The 16,362-nt window shown below is 44.0% G+C and overlaps 1 protein-coding gene across 3 annotated transcripts in view; it reads left to right on the top strand.

The window, feature by feature from the left end:
- The first annotated feature begins 3,733 nt into the window (after nucleotides 1–3,733).
- Nucleotides 3,734–16,362, top strand: part of Nbr (exonuclease mut-7 homolog) — a 157,270-nt gene continuing 144,641 nt past the window's right edge. For 2 of the 3 annotated variants that reach the window (XM_050194580.3, XM_050194581.3), the window contains exons 1-8: nucleotides 3,735–4,280; nucleotides 10,542–10,772; nucleotides 13,933–14,124; nucleotides 15,436–15,489; nucleotides 15,574–15,713; nucleotides 15,791–15,888; nucleotides 16,010–16,083; nucleotides 16,167–16,205. In XM_050194580.3, the coding sequence (XP_050050537.1) occupies nucleotides 10,560–10,772; nucleotides 13,933–14,124; nucleotides 15,436–15,489; nucleotides 15,574–15,713; nucleotides 15,791–15,888; nucleotides 16,010–16,083; nucleotides 16,167–16,205 (810 nt within the window). In that variant the 5' untranslated portion in view covers nucleotides 3,735–4,280; nucleotides 10,542–10,559. Of the gene's footprint in view, nucleotides 4,281–10,541; nucleotides 10,773–13,932; nucleotides 14,125–15,435; nucleotides 15,490–15,573; nucleotides 15,714–15,790; nucleotides 15,889–16,009; nucleotides 16,084–16,166; nucleotides 16,206–16,362 lie in introns of all 3 variants that reach the window. The other variant, XM_050194579.3, reaches the window with a different exon arrangement.

Raw genomic sequence — 16,362 nt, 5'->3', positions numbered from 1 at the left:
CGCTTTGACGTGCGATGTGTTCTGTGGTGCGATCGCGTGTTAGGCCACCAGGTTTGGCGTCAATCGCGTTCAATCTTTTTCCTTTCTCCATGCTCATTCTGGTGTACTCCGGAAGAGTGTACTAGAATGGGGCAGTGGGTCCAACGGAGGCCGCCATAGAATAAATGAGGCCACGGCAAGCGGCGAGAGTGGATGAAAAATGAAAAAACACAGAAATTTGCGGCGGCGCTGCCGTCGCCTTCTTCTGAAGTTCCGTCCAATCCGGTGCCTCGGCAGCCCGGCGGAACCGCGCGTACCGACGGTGGTTACGTAGGCGCCTATCTGTCGTCTGCTCGACACGTCATGCTTGCGTTTTTTTTTCCGACATTTTCTGTACCTAGTATGTGCGGAAAAAAAAGGAATACTATAAAATTACTGCTTTGCCATGAATGCAAATTCCTCGCTTCCGTCAAACGATGCCGTCTGCACGATGTATATACGCGCAACTCGGCAACTTGGCAGATTGTTCGAAGGATGAGAGGACGAGCACACTTCGGTGAAAGAACTACTGTTGTGTAGTGGGGTTGCGAAACCGTATACAGTAGATTGAAAGGTCAGGCCAAGCTCTCGCTCTTCGGAGTCCCTAAAGATGAAGAAAGGCGCCAGGTATGGGAGCGCAATCTTAACCGCACCTATCGGCCCTTTGGAAGCCACCAACTTCATTTATGAGCTGCACGTTGATGCAAAGTACATACTGAGGCATTATGTGCATCTCATTGAAGGCCAGGAAGTATCTACAGAGCGTGGAAACCTGCGCTTCGGTCTGATGCGGTACCTACAATTTTGCCGTATCTTCCGGAGTATCTACGAGCAGCCCATGCGAAAGACACAAGCAACAGATGAAGCCCGGTCATCAAATAGAACATCCCCGCTATTGAGCTCGAAGACGGACAACCTATAACATGCTTCCTAATCCAAGCAATGATAAACAGTGTGTTTTGCTTTATTCACCCAGGGGACCTGGAAAACCAACCACGTCTCAGGCGTATGACGCATAAAAATATAAGGGGGGGGGGGGGGGAAGCAGTTATTCTATAAAATTTTTCAAAACCCACAATTAACCTACAAAACAAAAATGTAACCAATAATGTAACGAATAATTTGGCCTACATTCTCCCCAAGTGTCAAAATGCTGCCTTTATTAGGGCATCGAGTAAATTTTGTTAGCATTCAATATATCGTCTTGAGAAAGGCATAAAATGACGGTTTAACAATTTTTACTGCGAAGCTGTATACCTCTATCGTCCAAAGAAATTTTCGTGTCGTTGTAAGCAAAAAACTCCCCATACATGGGCCGATCCCGGAGATAGAGCAATGCCGGGCCGACCCGCGGCGAAGGTGAAGCAGGCGTTAAGCACTCCCCATACGTGGGCCCATCCCGAAGATTGTGCAGTGCCGGGCCGACCCGCGGCGGAGGTGCAGTTCGCCATTAAGTGGCCCACATGCACAGCTTCGCTAGTCATCCTTTTTCACTGAGTGAAAGGGCACTGAGAATTTTTTTTTTTATTTAACAACAAATTAAGCCACACAGTTTATTCCTGTACATAAACCCCATTTCTTCGCAATATGAGCTCTAAATTTCGTTCTCTCACGACACAGTGAAAACGCGCACATCAGGTTTAAAAAGGAAAGCAAAGTACAAACGCCATCCATCTGATTGGGGTCATGCTTGAATGCAAATGCAACGCTGCGTTCGAGCGTTGCAGCGTTCGACGCTGCTGGCTGGCGCCTCCGGCGTGCGCGGCCGTAGCGTTCAGGAGAAGGCGATGGTGGCGCCATCTGGATTTTCGATAGAAAAATGCCTCGGTGCAATGCTCAGCGCGGTACTCTCGTTGGACCCATAGAGTTTCCTACTCTATGGTTGGACCCGTAGCGTTTCCTACAAGGAAACTCTATGGTTGGACCCACTCTAAAATCACGAGACGTTCATTTAAGGGATCGCTAGCCGTTTGTGCGCAGGCGCGAGCAAGAGCGGGCGCGCGAGAGAAAATCTGGGGGCTTTTGACTCTGCCTAGGCACTACGGAGGACGCTTCTTAGCGCGTGTTCACTTTGTTTACGCGCGGACGCTGCTGAAAGGCCGCCGGTGACGATGACTCAGCACCAGCGCCACAGGCGCGAGAAAGTCTGTCCGACGTACCTTCAGAGGCAAAGTTATAGTGTACTAGAATAATTTCTAGTGCACTATAGGCAAAGTTCTGACTGGTGTTGCGGAAGTCGCGGGACGCGGTAGTGCTGACTTAGCGTCACAAGTTGGCGGCTGTACGAAATTACATTTATACAATCGTGTTTTTTTATTGCGAAAGCAATACTGCTCGAGGTTTCCGCTCTTGGCCGTCGTCCCGGAGAATCCACCATTGACCTTTAGCGTGACCTATGTGTGACGTCATACCAGCTGTGGAAAAGCGGGGCCCCAACTCCTCGGCTCGTCGCGATCGTCCCAGCGAATCCTCCATGCTGCAGCTGCGCGCCGCTGCCGCGAGGGGCGCTCGCTGTACGTGACGTCATGCCAGATGTGGAAAAGCGGCCCCCCCAACTCGGCTCGTCGCGATCGTCCCAGCGAATCCTCCACGTGCCGCTGCCGTGGGGGAGGCGCTCGCTCTACGTTACGTCATGCGAGCTGTGGAAAAGCGCCCCCCCCCCCCCCCCCCCAACTCGGCTCGTCGCGATCGTCCTAGCGAATTCTCCACGGTATGTCGGATGATGTGTATAAGGTGAAGCTGCAACGATGTGCTGCAGCTAAGAAGCGGCGGCGTGCGGAAGAAACGGATGAAGAGCGGGAACAACGTTTAGCTAAACGGCGTGCATATTATGCAGCCAGGCGAATGCGTTCAACATCTCTTGATCTGGGTGCATCCGCAAGTATCATTCATGCTCTCAATGCTGACGCGACTTTGGCGACACCTGATCGTTCGACAGCAAGCCTTATGGATGCTTTAAATGGCGACGAGACTGCATCTACACGTTCGATGAGCAGTATGGAACTCTACAACCTGAACAGAAGATTGCTTTCGCAATCCACTTGGCTAAGCCTCTGACAATTTTTTTTAATGAAACACCGTGTTTCGCTTTATTGGTGGCGCCTAGCAAAGCGGCAACGGGGACACCAAAGCTAGAACCCGGACTGGTCCGTGGGTTGGGGCCGCGGCTGTCCACGATAGCGGACAGCCGATCTTATACATTCTTGGCACGCCCTGCTTCCAGCTTTGATACCCCCGCTACCCCTTGGCCGCCCTGGAGATCCTGCGCCGCCTGCTTTATTATAACCTCAGGTCATGCTCTCCTGATCCCTCGTTTGCCGGTTACATGTGCCATCCTGGAGCAGTGCTTATAAAAAATCCAATCTATCGTCGCGACGAAAAAAAGCGACCCGCGACTTATACAACACCAGTCAGAACCTTCCTCCATCAGACACAGCGATCACCAACTGTGGCGCCCGTGCCCACTGCCTCACCGTGCGGGCAGCCAGCGGCGTGGCGTAAACAAACTCGACCGCACACCGCAATGCCGACGTGTCTAGGGGACAAACGCATACAGCACGCGCTAAGAAACCTCCTCCGTAGTGCCTAGGCCATAGAGTTTCTCACTATATTAGTACGAAACTCTATGGCCTAGGCAGAGTAATCTATTAAAGGAGCAAAAGCCCCTACATTTTCTCTCTCGCGCCTGCGCACAAACGGCTGGCGATCATAGAGTTAGTACAACACTGGCGATCCCTCAAACGAACGTCCCGTAGTAAAATCCATAGAGTTTCTTCCAAAAATTGTGATTTTTGTAGGAAACTCTATGGTAAAATCTAGCACACTCTAGCCGTAATGCGTGAAGCCAAGTAGCCACTAGCCAAGTCATTGGTCGAGTCTAGTGTTTTGTTGTGCAGCTCTTATTGGTTCCCTGTTCAATCAGTGCTCCAACTGGCTCCAATGCCCTCCAACTACAGCACGCACTGGTACGCACTGTTTAGCCAGCAGCCATTGGCAGACGCGCTCGTGCAGTGCCATGGCACTCTCGCGCTCCGTGTTCGATTTCAGTGATTTTCACTTGCTGTTCCATTTCCTCGTCTCCGCTAGCGTCTGAGAGCGTCGTCGGGCCGCGTTTGTGGCGTGCCAAGTATTAATTCGATGTGCAAGTTGCCGTGACATTTTTCACAGCGAATTATTTCGTTGACGCCCACGGCGAACATCTCGACTGCATAGCGTGTTTTGACTTCACTCCAATTTGACAGCCGACTCGAGTGATAAGCACGGTGAGTGGAGATTATAGAATCATCTTATCCTTTCTTTGGCGTCTGGGGGCTACTAATTATTGCTCTTAGTGACTGCAACCACCCTGCTTCATTTGAAGATAGGTGGTGCACTGTGCCGTTCCCATACAGCAGGTATATTTGTCAAATATTTTGTACTTCGCATTCTAGTTCAAGTAGTGCCTGGCGTTCGAAAGTGTAGTACGTGCGTGTTTTGTCATTTGCCTTAGTGCAGCGAGTGTAGTTCATTCGCCTGCATTGTTATTCATTGGTAAGCCTCAGTAGATACACGATTGGAAAATGACGCGGACAAATCTGACTGGCGCGGTGGGATAAAAATGCAGTTTGATTACGCAGGTAGTAGTAACGTAGCTGTCAATGATCGTTATAGGTACCCTTCTACATCACTGCGGCGGCATTCGACACGCGTTCGTATTTTGGGGCCGAACGCTTGGCACCAAAAATGTTTTGCGTTAGCAAACCAGCATACACAGAATGCAAGCAGAGTTGCTACTCGGTTCGTGGTCGAATCGTTTTCCGTCAGTCGGTAGGTTCGGTATAATTTACGGCTAAACTCGATTTAGCACCCGCTGTGTTTTGGAAGAGTAGTAAATTGTTTCAGGACGTAAGTATAAACAAAATATTACGAAAGTTGAGTGCAGTGAATTGGAAGAATTTTGTTGGGGGAAGGGGCACACTGAACACTAGTAAATTGCTCTGTAAGCTAACGTAAAGAAATGTAGCGGGAAAAAAAGCGGTACAGAGCTCTGCTTCTTCCTTCGATTCTTTAATTGCGTCCTATTTTGTCACTACACAAGCTAGACGATCAATGCATCGCGTAACTAATTTTCCTACAGTGTGTGGGATCTGCCAAATTTTTGTGGGCCTCTTATTTCTTTCTTCTAACTTAGGTTGTGGAAACCATTACAAACATGCCTCCTGTGTTACATGATTTGCGTGCTGTGCACAAATGCTGCCATTGCTGTCTACCAATGACTGGGTGTACGTCCTGTCTGTTTTTCCTCTCATCAGATAGCTGGCGTTTAATGACATAGCTTACATTTAACTTTCTGTAAGATGTTATATGTACAGATGACTAGTATATTCCTGTCCCCTGTGTGAATGATTTAGAAATAGAATGAAATTAGCTTCTTGATAAACTGTTCATGTATTGCCGAACCACATCACCAGCTCAAAAACATTTTTTCAGCTGAAAACAAAGCAATGTATACCTTGGCACACAGAGCACAAATTTTTTTCATATTTAATTCCAAACTGTCCTTCATACCCCACATAAAATATAGGAAGAATAAATGCTTAAAAACAATGAATGTTCTTAGTTTTGCTGCACACAACATGGGGTAGTGATAGGAAGTGTCTAATAAACCTGCACAAGTGCCTCATACAATCCCGTTTGGATTATGGCGCTGTGGTCTATCACTCTGCCGCACCGAACGCGTTAAAGATACTGGATGCTGTTCATCATTTAGGCCTGATCCTGATCACAGGCACCTTCAGTGGTCATTTAACCTGGATGGATCATACTCAAGCTGTACAAGTTTCCTGAAAGTGCATTCGAACCCTGAGGATTCTTGTTATGCAAGTGGGAGTGACATGACGTGTGCTACAGTGTTTCGTAATCTCCCAACATTCAGAGAAACTTCTCACTGTGTGTTGGGGGGCATAGTAAAGAAATGGGTGTCTTTCTAGAACACAATCTGAAGACCCCAGCAAGGCCGTTACTGCCGTGGCACTGGGACATCATAGAATGGGACACAGCATGTGTAGAAGTCTCGAAGTACGCTACACAAGAAAACATTCAAATGCACTTTTTAGAACTGCAAGCGAAATACTTGTGCACAGAATTTTACACGGATGCATCAGTCACATGCCGGCGTGTCTTATGCTGCAGTTGGACCATCATTTTCGGAATCGGACGTTCTGCACCCACTAACAAGCATCTTTATGGCTGAGGCCTATGCGTTGTCGGCTGCGACGCATATTATGGAAATGAATTTAAAAAAGGCAATTATATTTAGACTCTTTAAGCGTCGCTACAAAAGCACAAGAATAGTGTAATAATTGTACTATGTATATTCACCTGTGTGCACTACTTATGCTTGGTGAACAATGTATCGTTATATGCTGGGTTGCTGGCCACGGAGGCAATATGCTTGCCAATGAATTCTCTAATCCATAGCAATGAAAACTCTCAACATAGCTGTCCCAGCTATAGATTTTGAAGTCTTTCTACAGAGAAAACTTGGAAGCTATTAGCAACACCTTTAGGATGCTGAAACGTTTTGCCTAATTAAAGCACAGTGAGGCGTTTGCCATCAAGAACAGAATCACGTGAAGCCAATGTCCTCTTAACTCGGTTGAGAATGGGACACACTTACGGCACACTATTTGCTGAGTGGTGGTGAACCTCTGATCTGCGGTAAATGTAGTGAGAGGTTACTGGTATTCAACATGAAATCTTTTACATTTCTTTCACTGAAATCCGCTTACTGCATGTTATCAGCCCAAATAATTTGTCACACAGGGGCCTCTCTTCAGAAGCCGCTCTTGCAAGTGTAGCATTTTGTAAACGCACGCCTGCAGGCCCTTAGTTTCGAAGGGCCCTGATGAGGCAGTAGTGCTACTGACAGAGACACATTTTAGTATGTTACCTCTTTGTAGCATCTTTTATTTTCCTCCAACATATCATTGTATATCCTATGTATCGCTGTCATAAGTTTACTTAAATGTATATTTTATCCAATTTACAGCGAATGTGTTTAGGCCACTATACAGCCACGTCACATATACCGTGCGAGACCACACCATTGACTAAATCATATTTTTTTTATGCTCTTTGGCTTACCCTGGCTCTTGCGCTGTAAAACCTAATTTATTGTTGTCATCCCTTTGATGTAATTGAAATGCATTTATATGTATCTTAAGAAGGTACTTCTGTTAGTTTTTATTGTCACTAACTTATTAATCTTATTTTGGTATATATTCAGAAGCCTTCATATAAATTATGCCCTTGTGGCCAGGATTTGTGGGTGGGGTAGAATGGAAATGTTACAGGCGTAGTCACAATTTCAAATGTACCAAAAAAGTATGTCAGAATTATTGCCTTGTTTTTTAGTTTTTTTTTTTCACGCTGTCTGAATTTGGATATTCTGGTATTATGTGTTTCATAATTATCATTGCCAATTCTTTCTTGTTTAGGTTATGTATAGCTAATTGTACCAATTCCATGTTTATATAAAGTATATCTTTTTTTTTGGGGCAGTTTCTGGGTATTTACAGAATAAACCTCGGGGGTATCTCCAGCTGCTGTTTAGTTAAAGTGCCTATTCAGCTTCTGGCCATATTTCTTTCCAAGCCGTTTTCTACAAATAAACTTTAGTTGAAATGGTCTAAAATATGTTGTTAACCAACAAAAACGGTGTTTGCTATTAATTTTGGTACTTAAGCTCAGGAAATGTTATGTTCCTTGTGTTACCTCCATAACTAACTTTCATAAACTGTGCAGAAACTCTATTAAAATAAACTCACTGACATAACACATGTTGCAAATAACACTGCTTTATAGAAGAAAGCAAACTAGAACCTATAAAGTGATCAGATTCTTCTATTGATTGTGGCTCTCACCAGCCTCTGGAAGAGTTATTGCTTGGTCTGTTTGATATGGGGGTGCACATGCAGAAATTGTATGCTTTCCAAGATTATCTTATCATAGACTGATAGTGGTGTTGCAGGGCCACTTTTGATCACAATCAAGCCTGATCCAGACAATCATAGTCCATTCCATGTTTTGAGAGTTGCAGATGATCAGCAGATAATAGCCTTACTCACAATGACAAACGAAATATTTGCTTCAAAATGAAAACAGCGTTTTATATGAGTATTTTGCCAGCTTATTAGAGAAGCTTTTAAGTGCTTTGGGCCTGTTAACAACTGGCCTGTTTGACCTCGCCAAAACTCGATCCGGATTGTTGGACTGTGTAGCAGGGATCAAAAGTGACTGTGTGACATTGGCATAACATTGTAGCCTGTGTCAGTTGAACAGATAGTGTGTTGGAGTAGGTGAAAATTATGAGTTATGGGAAGATAGTTATGGAAGTGCTTATGACCTTCATTTGAAGCATGTCCAATAATTGCTCAGAAGTGGGACATGAAACTAAAACATCAGAGTTGGAAAAAAAAAATTTAAGGCAACTGTTTTTGACTCTAGGAAATGTTTTTACTTCTACCAAAGGCAAATTTTGTTAATAAAGAAATCCAGAATGGGGAAACACCTGGAGGAAGTGGTTCTTCCCCAATCACTTTTTTAAAATTTTGTAAATTTTTAGACCCTCTTTCAAATTTAAAATATAAAGCTCCAAAACAAAGGACCTTCCACCTTTTTGCGTTATAAACTCGACATTTTGCTAATGCCCTTGCAAGTTGTATGTTCTATAAAGTTGCGTGTGTGTTCATGCAATTTCTTGACAGTGCAGCAGTATCTAAAATAAGTTGCTGCGTGTTTGAACAAGGGGAGGCAGCAGTTCCTCTTTGTTACAATAACTAGTGCTATGCTGCCAGACAAGTGATGGTTCTTGTTCAGCAGTTTGAATAAGGAGCACTGGATCTTCCAAGCTACAGCCTAGTCTGCATCAAGTGTCTTTGAGGGCATTTCACGGCAGGTGCGAAAGTATAATAAAGGGTCTAGTGCAAGCAATACATGGAAAGTATCATAGGGCACAAGAACATGATGACAAACTGCTCATATTAGAGGTACTTCTGGCAATACAACAGGCATTGAGCTATAGAGAATGTCAGGCTTAAGGATACCTGGCCCTGCCAGCCTTAGGAGCTGGTACTTTTTTTGTTTCTGAAAAGTTAGGAGGACATGGGTAAGCAGCTGCATTCTGACATGGTGTTCTGACAAAATATTAACAGCCACACATAGGCCTAGCACATACCTAGCCTTCAGTGCTGCTCCTGAGGCGTTTCCAAGGAAAGTGCAAACTCTGTAAAACAACTTGTGCAAGTTGAATGTGTGTTATGGCAAAGAATAATTGAACGCTGGACCAGCTCATCCTATTATGCATGAAGCCAACATGGGTAAAAAAAAAAGAAGTAATCGGTAATTTTCGTGCTTGTGTCAGTGCTTTTCTAAGGCTTCAAATGCAAACTGAAATAGGTTAAAATCTTTAGCATAATAGTAGCACTTGTAACACAAGTTGTATTTTTGTGAATAGGTACAAAGTTGTTCGCTACAATCTCTGTAAAGGATGATATGGAATTTGACAATCTAAGGTGGCTAAGGAAGTATTTTCTTAAGACTTCTTGTCATTTTATTTGTTCATTTATGTGTGCCTTGTTCTGCAAATTAATGTGTAGGATATTGTCTCAGAAAAAAAGGTCAACTGACCATCATTGAAGGACACAAATTTGTTGCACTATTCAGAGGGAAATAGTTGTTACTGCATTTTTTCAATAATGTGCCTGGACTCTCGCTGTGTGATGAGGGGCCATGTGCGAGTTTGTGCTTATTTGGCTGACAATGCTTTCAATTTCTACACAAGTGATTTTTAGAAGATCCCCATGACTATGCTCTGCTGTTAGCCAAAATATGTCAACACTCGGGGAGTTCCAAGCTCACTAATTGCAGTAAAGCAATGAAAAATTCACTCCAAAGGGTGTCCTCGGAAGCACGAGGCACCTACGGTTTTATCAACTCGTACACCGGCAGTTTTTGCTAATGTATTTGCTTTTTTTTTCATATTAGGATTACTTAATAAAATATTGCAAATTTTGATCCACATGAAGGATGAGAATCAGTAATGCGGCAGGCCTCCCTCCCGCCACGGTGGCCAAGTGTCTATGACTGTCTACTGTTGACTACAGCAAAACGTTGTAGGTTCCGTTCTCTGCTATGACAGCTACAATCCGATTGGGGCAGTATGCAAAAATGCTCATGTGTCATGCTTTGGGTTTGCACTTAAAGAACCCCAGCTGGTCAAAATCTGGAGGCCCCTCCCTGCAACCTTTCTCATAGCCCGTCAGTTGTTTCGGGATGCCAATCCTTAATTTTTCTTCATGTCTGCTGAGAGTGCAAACTGCATGGCATAGCAAACCTGTAAGTGCTACAAAAACGGTGATGTGTAAAAAAAAGAAAAAAATTGTTATAATTTAGTGTAAGAATTTTCATGCACTGGTTTAAGGCTGTTTTTGTTGTCGCAGTAGTAAGATAGATTGTAATAATTTTTTTCCATTCTCTAACAGGTAGGGAACACAACAATCATGGATCCAATGTGGTCTCAACATCTGGAGGCCATCTGGCATTCTGGAAGGAGCAAAAGAACGGAACCTCTTGTGAAAGTCTTGCAAACATACTTTGGCAAATCATCCAATTGCTTTGAATGTGCATTTTTGCTGATGCGTGGAGCATCAGATTTCCACAAAAATCGACCGACTGCTCTAAGCTACACAATCATGACTGTGTTTCAGGAGTGGGTATGTGAAAATATTTGTGTGCTTCTCTTGCTTTAAAACTTTGCCTCTCTTGGTGGGGGCAATGTGTGTGCATGACTGTGCTTTTTAGGCAGTTTTTAAGTGGCGACCAGAATTTTGCAAGGGACAAGAGGGCAATCCAACCTCTGAAGGCTTAAGTGGGAAAGATAGTGAGCAATGGAGGTAAGATTGAGGCTTTTAGTTTGCAGCAAGCTAAAGGAATTGCAATGTTGCTACAGAGAAAAAAAAAACACTAGTTTAGCTGTAGTAGTAAATTATTTTTCTGTAATACCAGAAAAGCCACTCTTATCATGAGAAGATGCTTGGTAAACCAGAAAGCATGAAAGAACAATAGAGGGGTGGCAATGCTGCCTTGAAAGTTTCCGCACCAGTGTGCTGCGACATCATGAATTTTAAGTGTCTTCTGATGCCTGGTTAAACTTCATTTGTTAAAGATGTACTACATTGTGTTCTGAAGCAGCCAAAGACTGAACTTGCAAGTTTCAAAAAGTTTCGGCTTTCATTTTCACTTCAAATATTCTACCTCTTGCTGCAAAATTGCTGAAAATCGTTTTGAAAGACTACTTTATCAGTCCGAACTGATATAGTGTTTCTCTTCAGTGTTACTGTAAATATGCATTGTTGTTTCTGATGTCTACGGGGGACTTGATGTTGACTTTCTGAGCACGTGAAAGTTTAACTTCTCTATTCTCGTGCAAGGATCTCAACCCTAAATTTGGGTCTAATGTATTTGTGAAAAAAGTACTTTGTAAATTGTCTGTGCATGAGCTGCACACCCCCTTTCTACACACGGATCTCATCAGGCACTTCGAGCTATTATCGTGGTATCTTGAGGCATGCTGTATGGTGTGTCAGACTCCTTTTAGTTCATTTGATGCTTCTATGACCGATTCCTTCATTAGAAAGCTTGTGAAGCATGGGAGTCGGGAAATTCTTATCCCGGTACCCCATGGCTTGTCTTGTCGAACTTTGCATCAATGCCTATGCATTCGTGCAGTGTAAAAGCCCGTGCAGTTTTCCACAAACAAAGCCTACTGCTGTGTGCTGCCCTGAGTGCACGTACAACCCGATTTTACATTCTTTGTTGGTAACAAATTTTGTTAAATTTTACTTGGAAATGGAGCACACCCTGAAAATTTGGCCCCCAATTTAATAAAGAAAAGCACAATTCTTACACGAGAATACATATTTCAGGCCTCATTCAAATGTAGGAAGTGACTGCTAAGGTAAAATTGTATAAGGTGGGATTTGTGTGAATACGGGACATGCACTTGCCGTGAGAGGTAAGACAGGGATGGCCTGAAGGAACCCTCTAAACAGGATGTCTGTGCATTGTATGCTAAGTAATTTCGTTGTTCCAATTATATTTTAGTGCAAGAAGTACCCATTCAAAGGTAGTTGGAGGACATGTGGGTGCAGAAATAGATGCTAACATTGTGCTTGTTCTTCAGGGGCATGATACAGAACATAGCAATCATCCTACCTGGATGTTGGCGTCTTGTTTTTATTGTGATGGCAATTAATATATGGACACGCCAGGCAAATTTCCACTGTCGCCGTTATGTTCCGTGTAAAGTCAGAGTGTGATAACATTGTGGCCGCATGCCATATGATGCGGGGAGAGGCTGACCGCCCTCCATGTCCTCCTGGAGTGTCGGAAAGCCGAATCTGACAGAAAGAAACATTTTCCGTTAGCATACCGGCAGCACATTCCCCTTCACCCTGTAATGTTACTCGGCCCAGAATCGCTCTTTGACACTAACGCAGTCCTAAGTTATCTGAAAGATGTTGTGTTGCATGTTGTTAGCCCACATGTTCATAGCGTCTCCTCTCTTCAGAAGATGGCGCTGTGAAAGCTATTTCATATAGCACATGCCTCTCGGCCCTTGCGTTTCAAGGGCTCTGGCGAGGCAGTAGTGCTCTTAGACAATTTTAGCATCTCGTATATTTTATATAATGCATCATTCTTTTTTATAGCATTTTAGTGATCATAGTACATGTCATTAATCATTGCCATAATTTTATTACGTGTAATTTTTTATGCAATTTACAGAAACTTCTAGGCCCCTCTACAGCCACGTCACATTAAATTCACAGAGCCCATCACACCACAACATATTCAATACCACTAGCATGGCGCTCTTTGGCCATACCTGGCCCTTGCGCCATTAAACCTCAAACATCATCATCATCATGCCATATGCCTTGGGTGTGAGTGAAAGCGTGCAAGGGTGAGCCGAGAAGGATGGTTTCTTGATCGTGCATGTTCAAGGGAAGAAGGCAGGGAGGAAGCGCGCCATCTTCCTTTGTGTGCTAAGCAGCAGCGGGAGGTTCTACTCCGGCCGTGGCTGCATACGGCATGGCTGCGGCTGTGTACGGCACGGCCGCGCAGTTTTTATCTTGGTAGTAATCTATGGTTGGTGCAGAGTCTCTACCTGCCGAGGGCTGATGGCTTTGTGCGCACTGTGTTTTCGCCACTTAGTTCACGTTGAAGCAAGAGGCAGCACGAAGGGCAATTAGCTCACTGCTGCTGCCACTTTTCCCCACGCCAGCATTCTGACAGTGTGTGTCCGAGGTCATCGAGTGAGATGTTTTGGTTTGCCTGTGGTGTGTGACACCATGTTTGTTATTTTGTCTAGTAAGTGAATGTTTACTTGTTCATACGGCTGATAAAACTACAATTACTTTGTATAGCTAATAGTTTGCTTCACAATCGATGCTTTGCCTTTCGGGTGAAACTGCGACATTCTTTACAGTACTGTAGTATCTGTCATCATTCAATAGTACCAGCTGCAGTGGCAGTGGCATTGTGCTTCCGAGCGTGAGGTCACAGTTACTATTTCCAGCCACCACGGCTGTATTCCGATAGAGGCAGAAGGCAAGAATGTTTATGTACCATGCTTTGGGTGCATGTTAGAACCACTGGGGTCCAAAATGAATCCAGAGCCCTCCACTTTGGTGTCTCTCGTAACACACTGTGCCAGTTTCGGGACGTTAAACCCCACAATATTTATCATTTTAAAGATGAAAATGAAAGGTGTGGTTTGATGTCAGTAGACATGGTACAGCTGTCAAAAAAGTGCTATATATATGAAAGCTGTCACTGTGAGGTGACTCTTGCGCTTTTCTCTCTCAATTCTAGCTTCTTGACCACTCGGAGCTGTATCCTATCCTGCTGACAAAAGAGCTGAAGCGGCGTGCTCTGATGGCAGTACTGAAACAAACAAACACATCTCTAATTGACCTTGTGTGCCGTGTGTACAAGTTGAAGGACGAGTCTATGGAGTACATGGATATTGTACAGGATCTGTTGATCAGAAAGCATTTTAATGAGGTAAGCTGCCCCTTTCAGCAGCAGTATTTTTTTTTTTTTGCTTGCCAGCTTCTGTCAACTTCTGCCAGCCAGCTGGTTTATGACTGGCTAACCTCCCCATTTTTCTTTTCTCTGTTCTTCCTTCCTTTGTCTTATCCTGGGACCCAGGTTGTGACTGCAAGCCACTGTGGCATGGGCAGTAGTGCCTTTCTTGTGTCCCTGCATGCCTAGGACAAACCCATATAAATGCAAATAAAGTATTGGTATTGGTATAAAATACATGGGTTGGATTTTGATGCAAAAAGAAAGTTCGGACATTTGCAAAGGAAGCACTGAATTATGGTCGCCAGAAGCAAGGACTGTGTAGGAAATACACTTATGTACTTAAGTTCTAACACGATAGCGTGAAGGGCCCCGTGTTGCAGAAAATCCAGCATCGGACGTCGCTTCAGCAAGAAGAATTTTGAACCAAAGTCCGAACTACGCATACCCAACTGCTCCTCTACCGCCAAAGTTGCTTGTACCTTGTCTTTCATTCTTTACAAAGTTATTCCTCGGGAATATTGAGAGCAGCATCCCACAAACAAATGTAATGAAAAAAAAAAACACCGACAGCGCATATTTTTTATGTTATTTCTTCTTTGACTAAAATATTAAAAGTATGAAACAATAATAGGAGATAGACCCACACAGGAGGCTGCGTTTGTACGAGAAAGGTTGCCTTCGTGCATAGCGTTCGCCACCAGCGTTTCCTGGTGAACGTTACGGTTACATAAGCTGCAGTTGCTGGGAAGCATGAAAAGTAGTCGGGGGGTCTTTAAATGGGGGGGGGGGGCTATTGTGCTCCACTCTTTAAGGCGAAGCTTATGCGACCACCAAAGCTTTTTGTTTGCATTATGGGTTAATTTTACCTATTCATCATTACTGCATTGCAGCTTCTTAGAACTGTGGCTTCCATATTTTTAGAGTTTAAGCAAACAATATTTGTTTTCTTTTCTGAGTAGTCTGGAACTGCTAACACCGTACCTAAGCACCTCCCATCTACCAGCAGAATTTCACTTAACTAATGTTTTTTTAGTTACTAGGAAACATGCCTTCAGTGTCAGTTTACGAAACATTTCGAATTTTAATTCCATTTGTTTCGTAACGATTGTACTTCTCCTCCCCCATTTGAGTTAACCACAAATAGTTTTGTTGAAAAAACCAAAACAGCCCATCCAGTGCACAAAAAACAATGGAAGTGCATGAAGTAGTGTGTTATGACCCCTTCAATTTGGCGAGACCTTTAAGCATTCACTTTTATAAGTTGACCAAATGTCTTGCTTGTTCCAGGCAAGCACTATTGTTAGTGCTCTGAAGCTACATGGCTACTTCACCATTGAAGAGGTAAGCAGAGTTTTTCTCTTGTTGGTTTCTCTGTACATGTGTTGGTGGCTTATGTCAACCACTGTACCTCTTTTCACCATGTAGATAGCCATTCCTCTCTTTCTCATGGACAAAATGGCACTGCTTGAGAGCTACATGGAAGGACTGCCAGAGCTTCAGAAGGACGTGGTGACATACCTGGATGGCTTGTTCAATGATGGGAATCGTGCTGAGGGTGTGATAAAGTAGGTCACGCGTCTACTTCTCTCAAGACTAACGGTGTCTTTTGGCCTCAAATAATATTTTAATATATTATTTTCAGCACCCTCAATGTGAAGATGATTAGCAGGGATAAGATCCACCCTAAGACATTGGCCAAAGTCATATCAAGGCTGCTCAAGTTGTACAATCTGCCTGTTGGTAAGTAGAGACTGTGCCTCTTGCTATTCATTATTGTTGCCATCTTTCTGTTCAACTTTCTCTTGCTGCGGGCGGTTGTGTAAGTGCTCATCACTGCGTGTTCTTCTCCTCAACTCTGTAGAACTTTGTCCTCACGTCCATTATAGCAGAAGCAAGAGTGCACTGAAGTACCTGATATATAAGCGGTACCATGAGGTGAGCCTTGCTAATGGTTTTATGACAAAGGTGCCTTCTGTGGAATTAGTCTGTCCAATGTACTAAGTGTCTTACATTTCCAGGGGGACTTCTCAGAAGCAAGTTGGCGGGAGATGATTTGCGTAAGTGTAGCTTTCGCGCTGTTCCTGTGAGCAGAGTGTGATGAAGCTGTTCATTGTCATCCTGTCTTACATTCACTCGGTGAAATGTCAAAACAATGCTGAAGTACAGAGCAGTGTTATAGCCAGTCCAATTGCTCTACATTTATACGTGCTAGCC

Source organism: Dermacentor andersoni, chromosome 1, assembly GCF_023375885.2.
Source record: "Dermacentor andersoni chromosome 1, qqDerAnde1_hic_scaffold, whole genome shotgun sequence".
NCBI lineage: Eukaryota > Metazoa > Arthropoda > Arachnida > Ixodida > Ixodidae > Dermacentor > Dermacentor andersoni.
This window is presented reverse-complemented; position numbering and strand designations above follow the sequence as displayed.